This window comes from Colobus angolensis, unplaced genomic scaffold (assembly GCF_000951035.1).
Source record: "Colobus angolensis palliatus isolate OR3802 unplaced genomic scaffold, Cang.pa_1.0 Scaffold6, whole genome shotgun sequence".
Classification (NCBI taxonomy): Eukaryota; Metazoa; Chordata; class Mammalia; order Primates; family Cercopithecidae; genus Colobus; species Colobus angolensis.
This window is the reverse complement of record NW_012119598.1, coordinates 11572789-11581484: the sequence shown is the minus strand read 5'-3', so window position 1 is coordinate 11581484 and position 8696 is coordinate 11572789. Positions and strand designations below refer to the sequence as shown.

Below are 8696 nucleotides of genomic sequence, written 5' to 3'. Positions count from 1 at the left end.
TCCTCCTCTCTAAGTTCTAGACTAGTTACAATTTATCCATTTATTCGCACATTTATTCATTTTTCTTCGAATTACCACTATCTAACCCTGTGGCTGATACTAGGCAGGTTCTCTGAATGAATGAATGGAAACAAACTTAGAAGTGCAGCCCAAGCGATAATACATACCCGAGGAATTGACCAATATAAGGAACTGCATACGAGAACAGTTTTTCCCCAGGCATAAACAAGTGCAAGTAAGAGGCAAACAGACGTCCTTCTCTTGCTCTGCCCGGTCTGGGAAACATTTTAATTAATCAGGACTTTGTAGAATGAATCGGAACAAAACCAAAACAAAATAAAGGGTAAACAAACCAACTTCTGAGAAAGAACTGACTGAAAAGGTAATCAACTCCTCTAAACCCCAAGTCTCGGTTCCCCTGCTCCCTGAAGCCCCGCCCCGGAGAAGGCGGGGCCTGTGGGATTGGCGGGGACTTCCCGCGAGGCCAAGCCCTCTCTGGGCGGGCCGTAGGACCGCCAGCTGCCCCCGCCGTTTCCTAGGAGATGAAACACACAAGACGCCGGAGCTTCACAAGTGAGCGAATTAGGTAAGTGGCCGGCGCGAGTAGGTAATCCCGAGCGGGCTGCGGGGCCACCACCCTCTGTCCGACCCAGCCCGAGCCCGACTTGCGAGGCTGGCCAGGCATGTCCCCTCGGCGCCCTGTGCTACCAGGGCCAATCTCCGCCGGGAGACGGGTCCCTGACGCCGGTAGGAGAAGTACTGGAGGGAGGAGGGTCCCCAGAGGGGCGGAGCGGAGCGGGCGGGAGTGGTCCGCCCGAGGGAAGGCAGTGGGTGTCTCCCAGACCTCCGGACCGCTTTCTCGCCTCCTGGACCGCTGGGGCCGGCCTGGCGTGGGAGGATGACGGCGGGGCGTCCCTTAGCCTGAGAGACCCCCTAGCCGAACCTCTCCTCCGGGGCCTCCCACCTCTGCGCCCTCCTCCTCTCCCCTGCTGCTTGGGCTGGCGGTGGAAACTGCTTTTAGGACAGAGAGGCAGGATTGGGTCTCAGGGAGGCCGCAGAATTGAGTTCAGAACTGTTGCAAAATCTAAAAGAAGGGAGAAAAACGGGAACTAGGTCCGACTTCAGCTCTCGCTGGTGCATCCCAAAGGACGCTCAGATGAAAGTAGTATCCCGTACACCCGCGTCCCCCCGACGGCGCCGGACTGCAGGCGCCGGGGGACGCCCCCTTCTTCCACCACGCGGTCCCCGGAGCCTTTTAAGGACCCTGGTTTGCAGAGTGGGTTCAGAAAGCGTGTGACGAAACCTGTCCCTTTTCTGCAAATAATACGTTTTAATTTAGGGACAGGTCAAGAGTGCGGTGTCGAGAGCAATAAAACTGGTTTTTAGTGGTTAGTAATCTCAATCCTACAAGGAAAGAGCTGTATGCAATTGTGTTTAGATAATCGTTTAAAAGAAACAGACATTTGTTCTAATGGTAACGGAATTCTCAAAGAGGGAAGCCAAAGTTATCGGACTTATTCAGAAAGACAACCCACTGAGTGAAATAATGGTGAAGACAAAAGTGACTTTCCAGCTTTTCGGCGGGGCCCCGCCTCCCCGGCCCTTCGATTCCCGAGGCTTGACCGGCAGGGAGAGAGTTCCCCCGACCGCGTCACCGCCTGCTTCCACTGCAGGCGCCAGGCAGGACGTTTAATCTTTTCGTCGGGGTGGAGTTTGTTTATTTGTGTGTAAGCTTTGAAATAATTTGTGAATATCAGCACAGAGAACTGTGCTTTTGTATTTTAAGATATAGTCTTTGTTTTTCTATCGTAATAGCTTTATTTAATTTCTGTAAACCTTCGACTTGGTTAGTTTGGGGTCTTTTTTCCTGTGTTGCTTTTTAAAGAATTTGGTTACTTTTAAAACGTTAATTACTCTTTTGTTATGTATTAGAAGCGTTAATGCCAGCCTCGGAGTGGCATAATTATAGTATGTGCTAGAAAGCCAAGTTGAAGACATCCAAGTCTTATCTGTTCGGTGATTGGCAGACACTAGTTTTACCCTTAATTTGCCCTCTATGTTAATCTTCTTTAATCCTGTCTAAATCTCTTATTAGCTGGCAAAAGCTGTTGAGAATAAAGGCCAGATTTACAACAACTGTGCACTTAAATAAACGGTAATTATGAACTTAGATGAAAAAGTTGAAAACTGGAATGAGAGATAAATTATAAGGGTATTTATTTTTGTGTAGGTCTATAATTAAACCTCTAAATAAGCATCTTTTTCTTTAACCCATAGGAAAGTCAATAACTATTATAGCTTGATTGTGGAAAATTCCAAGTTTTTAACAATTCTGTTAAATTGAGGATGATAGTTAAATTTACTTGGGTTTTGTGTTGTTGCATATGTATCATATCTATATATATCATGTACATAAGAAACTGTGTTAATATATCCCTATTTTGTAGAATTAGTTTTCCATGGATCAACAGAGAAGAATATATGTAACTTGTAGAGAAATATTGTGCGTGAACTGTAGAATCATGGGAAGCCTGTGTTTAAGGAACATAGACTGCTTTTTCATTAGTAATCAGTAGTTACTATGCTACATTGATAAAAGTAGTTGTTTATGTGCTATCAGGGAACATGGACATGGAAATCGTGATTTTTTAAAAAGCTGTACCTTTATATCTATGTCTCTACATTAGACCATTGTCCTTGTATGTTCAGGGGATAGAAGAAACAGTTGCAATGATCAGCTTCTTATCCTGGGCAGCTGTTGATTTTGTAATTAATACAGTTCAAAAGGAGCCTTTCCAAAGTTTTTTCTTAGGGAGCACAGTATGTAAACTTGTTTTACTTAAAGGTTAGCTAGGGCTTAAATGGGACAGATCCTCACAGAACCACTAATCTGACCTTTTAAAAATCTATGTCGTGTCCATAATCCTCACCACTCCACCCCTCAAACAGAAAGGAGCTGGGAAATGGTCTTGTTCCTTGCTTATTCTTCCCTCAATATAAGTACACCCTATTCTATAGCCATCATCAGTGGACAGACAATTGGGTGTTGCCGGTGTTTATTCAGAAGTTGATTGGTTAGGCTTGGAATGAAGCTGCCACAGTAGCTACTCGCAAAGACGCCGTGCGTGCCCCCGTCTGGGCTAAAAGTCATGGGTGACTGAATGCTCTATTGTGTTGATAGTGCTGGTACAGCTTCAGGTCACCCTCCCACCCCAGGGCAGTGGCGATGGGGTGGCTGATGGCCTTAACAGTGGAAGAGAGAGGTGTAATTAATTCTTATTTTTTAGATTGTTGGGCCGATGAAGGTAAATTTTTTTGTCACTCTGTTTCCACTTCCCTGAGTAACACTCGCTACCATCATTACCATGCTACTAGAGGCAGCTCCCTCTTCCATTCCCTTCCCAAGTAATATGTCCTTTTTCAGAATTGTCTACATTATTTTTCTACCCTTCATACCCTCAAATGCTTGTCCTTGGTTAAGTGTTAACATGAAAATAATTTGGTTTAAAAAAAAGATGATGCTATCATACCATTATGTTTCTGAATTAAATAATTTTCATGTCCGGGCGCAGTGGTTCATGCCTGTAAATCCTAGCACTTTGGGAGGCCAAGGCAGGTGGATCACATGAGGTCAGGAGTTCAAGACCAGCCTGGCCAACATGGTGAAACCCTGTCTCCATTAAAAATACAGAAATTAGCTGGGCATGGTGGCAGGTGCCTGTAATCCCAACTACTCGGGAGGCTGAGGCAGGAGAGCCGCTTGAACCCAGGGGGTGGAGGTTGCAGTGAGCAGAGATGGTACCACTGCGCTGTAGCCTAGGCAACAGAGCTGTAGGAGATCGGTCAGGGTGGTAGGCAAAATCTTAGAAAGATGCAAACCTTCTTGGAAGGCCAGGGGTTTGCAAAGCTTCGAAAGAAAATTTGGTCAAAGGCAGCTGAATTCTCTTAAGAGCTTAGGTTAGATAACAAGGGAAGGTAAAGAAACTGATCTAGATAAGTTAGTTTACTTAGGCCTCAGAACCTGGCATTTCATCATCTGTGGGCAGGACTGCTCTCTTGGGGGTGGGGGGGCGACCATATTGATTACCCACAAGTGTGTTAACTCAAAGCCTTTGTCATTAAATCTGTGCTGAATAAATGCCCGCAGCGCCAGCTGGTCAGGGCCATGGTTTACAGCACCCTGCTGTGGTCTGTGTGCTGCCCGGTCCCCTAGCCTGCTCTTTCACTGGATACCTGTACCTGAGTGCATTCTTTGATCTGTCATTCAGCCAGGGTCTGCGGGTCGGACCCAGCACAGAGCGAGACTCTGTCTCAAATAGTAATAATTATAATAATAATTTTCATGAGAGGAGCTCCACCTAGATTCTTTCTCCGTTAACCATTCAAGTTCTAAGGTCTCACTCTTTCCCTTTACTGTTTTTATTATTTTTCACTAGTCTGAATGACCCAGAGGTAGCCCTAGGGTTTAGTCAGGTTATGGAGTAGTCCCACTTCACTTTCCAGTTAATCAGCAATATCTTAGTGTTTGAGTGAGGAGCTGCATTAGGAATCGTAAGGTGGAGGCTGGGGTAGGTGGCTTGAGTTGTGGAGCTTAGTCTGCATGGCTGTGGAGCAAAGAGGACGTTTTCTTTAGCCTCATTAGGGATAGTAAGAGCTGGCACCAGTTCCTAAGAATGGCTTGTTTAAAAGTTGGAGACGGCCCTGAAAAACCAGCAGCTTCAAGCCAAATGCGCCTATTGGATTGACTCCATCGTTGATTCTCTAGTTGATCCTAGACAGGTCATTTAATCCTTCCATGTTTTTATTTTACGATCTTACTGTCATGAGGAACATGATGGCGTTTTGTGCAAATATATTCTCTATATGCTTACTTAATCAGAAAGAATCAGTAAACCTAGAGTGAACATATTTCCTGAAAGAGATAGTTATATGCCACCTTAAATAGGGTAGCTAGGGAAGAGTGTACAGCAATTTAATATGCTGGTGAGAAATTGCAAAATACTGATTTAATAAAATCCTAAATGAGAAGAAATATACTTTAGTCCATGTTTTGTTTAACGTAGTACAAAACAAAACAACCCAAAAGATTTTTCCAAATTATATTTGCTTGTAGAGATAAAGGCAAAATGAAGAAAAGTAAATTCCTGTTTTGATCAGAAACCATGTAGAGATAGGTATTGCCTTTCTCTACATTAACACCTTAATATTTGGAATCAGTGTCTATGCATAAGGTGACAATGACTTACAAAAACTATTCTTTCTCAGGCAAATGGGGAACCATTTGCTGGTATTTATGATTATTAGCTCGGGCTTAATCTGACAAAAATGAAGAAAACCCTAAATAGAAATGGAATCTGCTGTCATGGTCTCTTTTTCAAGATCCTGGCCATGGAGTTAGCATAGCCTAAATTATTTTATATGTGCCTTTGAAGGGATTGTTACCTACATGAAGTAAGAGAAATGTTAAATACATACTCCCTATTATCATATTATTATTTTGAGACAGTCTCGCTCTGTTGCCCAGGCCAGAGTGCAGTGGTGCAATCTCGGCTCACTGTAACCTCTTCCTCCCGGGTTTGAGTGATTCTCCTGCCTCAGCCTCCTTAGTAACTGGGGCTACAGGCCTGCACCACCACACCCAGCTAATTTTTGTATTTTTAGTAGAGACGAAGTTTCACCATGTTGGCCAGGCTGGTCTCAAACACCTGACCTCAGGAGATCCACCTGCCTTGGCCTCCCAAAGTGTTGGGATTACAGGCATGAGCCACGGTGCCCGGCCCACACTCCCTGTTATTAAAAGCCCCACAGGATTCTTCTCAAGTTTTCTGTGAACAGATACATTCCTGTAAACAGGAAACAACATAGCTTTACTGTGCTGCTCTGCACGCTTCTGTCAGCTCATGTTTATGTTTCTTTTCCGGGAAAGGCTGTGTTGGGAAATCTTAAGTATTTTGACAAATATAACATGTCCTTGTTGGTCTTAGATTCCTGCATATAATAGAGAAGCAGTTTCTGTGATGTAAATGAAAGTGCTACAGTGAGAGAAAAATATTCTTTGAATGAAGAACTAAGTGATGAAAGGCACTTTAAAACAAACTACAGACACACCTCAGAGATACTGTGGAGTTAGCTCCAGACCACATCAATGAAGTGAATATTGCAATAAAGCAAGTCACACATGTTTTTGGGTTTCAAAGTACATATACAAATTATGTTTACATTATACTGTATGTTTACATTATACTCTATTTAGTATGCAATAGCATTTTGTCTAGAAAAATAATATACATACCTTAATTTAAAAATATCTTATTGCAGCCGGGTGCGGTGGCTCACACCTGTCATCCCAACACATTGGGAGGTGGAGGCAGGTGGATTACTTGAGGTCAGGAGTTTGAGACCAGCCTGGCCAACATGGTGAAACCCTGTTTCCACTAAAAATACAAAAAATAACTGGGCGTGGTAGCTTGTGCCTATAGTCCCAGCTACTCGAGAGGCTATCATAAAAAAAAAAAAAAACTTATTGCTAAAAAATGCTCATTATCTGAGCCTTCAGTGAGTCATAATCATTTTGCTAGTGGAGGTTTTTTGCCTCTGTGTTGATGGCTGCTGAACGATCCGGGTGGTGGCTGCTGAAGGTTGGGATGGCTGTGACCATTTCTCAAAATAAGACAACAATGATATTTGCTACATTGACAGACTTTTCCTTTCATAAAAGGTTTATCTGTAATATGTGAGACTGTTTGATAGCATTTTACCTACAGTAGAACTTCTTTCAAAATTGAAGTCAGTCTTCTCAAATCCTGCCACTGCTTTGTCAACTCAGTTTATGTAATATTCTAAATCTTTGTTCTTGACTGGGCACTGGTTCATGCCTGTAATCCCAGTACTTTAGGAGGCCAAGGCGGGTGGATCGCTGAGGCCAGGAGTTTGAGACCAGCTCGGCCAACATGGCAAAACCCCATCTCTACTAAAAGTATAAAAATTAGCCAGGTGTGGTGGTGCGCACCTGTAATCCCAGCTACTGGGGGAGTGGTGGTGATGGGTGAGGATTGAGGGACAAAAATCACTTGATCCTGGGAGGCAGAGGTTGCAGTGAGCCAAGATTGTGCCACTACACTCCAACCAGAGTCTCAGTCTGTCTCAAAAACAAAACAAAACAAAAAACATTCTTTTTTGTCTTTTCAGCAGTGTTAATAGCATCTCTACCAGAAGTAGATTCCATCTCAATAAAACATTTTCTTTGTTCATTCATAAGAAACAATTCCTCACTCATTCAAGTTTGATTATGACATTACAACATTTCAGTCACATCTTCAGGCTCTACTTCCCTTTTTTATTTATTAAAAAAAATTATTTTTAGAGACAGAGTCTTACTCTGTCACCCAGGATGGAGTTTAGTGGTGTGGTCATAGCTCACTATAACCTTTAACTCCTGGGTTCAAGCAATCCTCGTGCCTCAGCCTCCCAAGTAGCTGGGACTACAAGCGTGCCACCAAGCCCAGCTAATTTTTTAGTTTTTGTAAAGAAGGGTATGATATGATGCCCAGGCTAGTCTCAAACTCCTGGCCTCAACAATCCTCCTGCCTTGGCCTCCCAGATCAGTGGGATTACAGGCATCAGCCACCACGCCTGGCTGTTTCTTATTCCTTTGTGTGACTCTAGTGTGACACTGAATTCTAATTAGTATTTAAATTTTTCTTAGTTTGATGTAAAATAAAGTAGCATGTTATTTAAATAGAATACAAAATTTTAAAATAATGCTATTCCCTTCATATGAAACAAAAGTTTGCTTTATACTTACCTTACCTAATTGGGGTACTTATATTCCACAGAAAATTTGCAAATAATACAGTTTTAAATAATATGCCAAATTAAATATGATACAAAAGTTGATTCAAAGAATGGATATAATATAGACATCAATTTTCCAAGGTCTGATTTGGAATAATATAGATTATATTTAGTAACAAAGGAATCATACAAGCCATTATGCCATTATCGAACATAAATAGCACAGTATCATGTAAATGAGGCATTTACCAAGTGAGTATTACCAGTGAGTTATATGTGAACTTCATTTTAGATAGACAAATGAGTTACTGACAAATAGTTAACACAATAGTATTTATATTATTTATAATTTTTCCCTTTGCTCTAAGTTGCCAGTACAATTTTTGAAGAGACTTGTTAATGAAAATTCATGATATCCTTGTTTTCTTTCTTTAGGGTGTCTATAAGAATGGAAGCGCTGTTTCCTTGCCAGATTTCTTCATGCTGTATCTCCTGAACCTTTGTAATCTTGGGGAGGAGCCTGTATTGAATGATGACAAACCTGTCACCAGTGTAGCAACAACAGTGTGAGAGCAAAAACAAATAAAAATTAAGAAGCGTTCAAATTTACATTCAACAAGGAAGTCATTTCAATCAACAACTTCTGCTGCATTATTTTTCCAAGATGAACCGATACACAACCATGAGACAGCTGGGGGACGGCACGTATGGGAGTGTGCTTATGGGCAAGAGTAATGAATCCGGGGAGCTGGTGGCCATCAAAAGGTACCGTGTGTGACACTGCCAACTTCACCTTTGAAAACTCTGCTCTTTGTTTTCCTGTCCTCACTTAAGAATATATACCAGCACAGGCCAGGCGCGGTGGCTCACGCCTGTAATGCCAGCACTTTGGGAGGCCGAGG

At 42.7% G+C, this 8696-nt stretch overlaps 1 protein-coding gene across 1 annotated transcript in view; it reads left to right on the top strand.

Moving 5' to 3' along the window:
• Nucleotides 1-605: 605 nt before the first annotated feature.
• The window catches only part of MAK (male germ cell-associated kinase), a 93797-nt gene continuing 85706 nt past the window's right edge, over nucleotides 606-8696 (top strand). The window contains exons 1-2 of the mRNA XM_011962912.1: nucleotides 606-747; nucleotides 8230-8559. Coding sequence (XP_011818302.1) covers nucleotides 8459-8559 — 101 coding nt within the window. The 5' untranslated portion in view covers nucleotides 606-747; nucleotides 8230-8458. The remainder of the gene's footprint in view (nucleotides 748-8229; nucleotides 8560-8696) is intronic.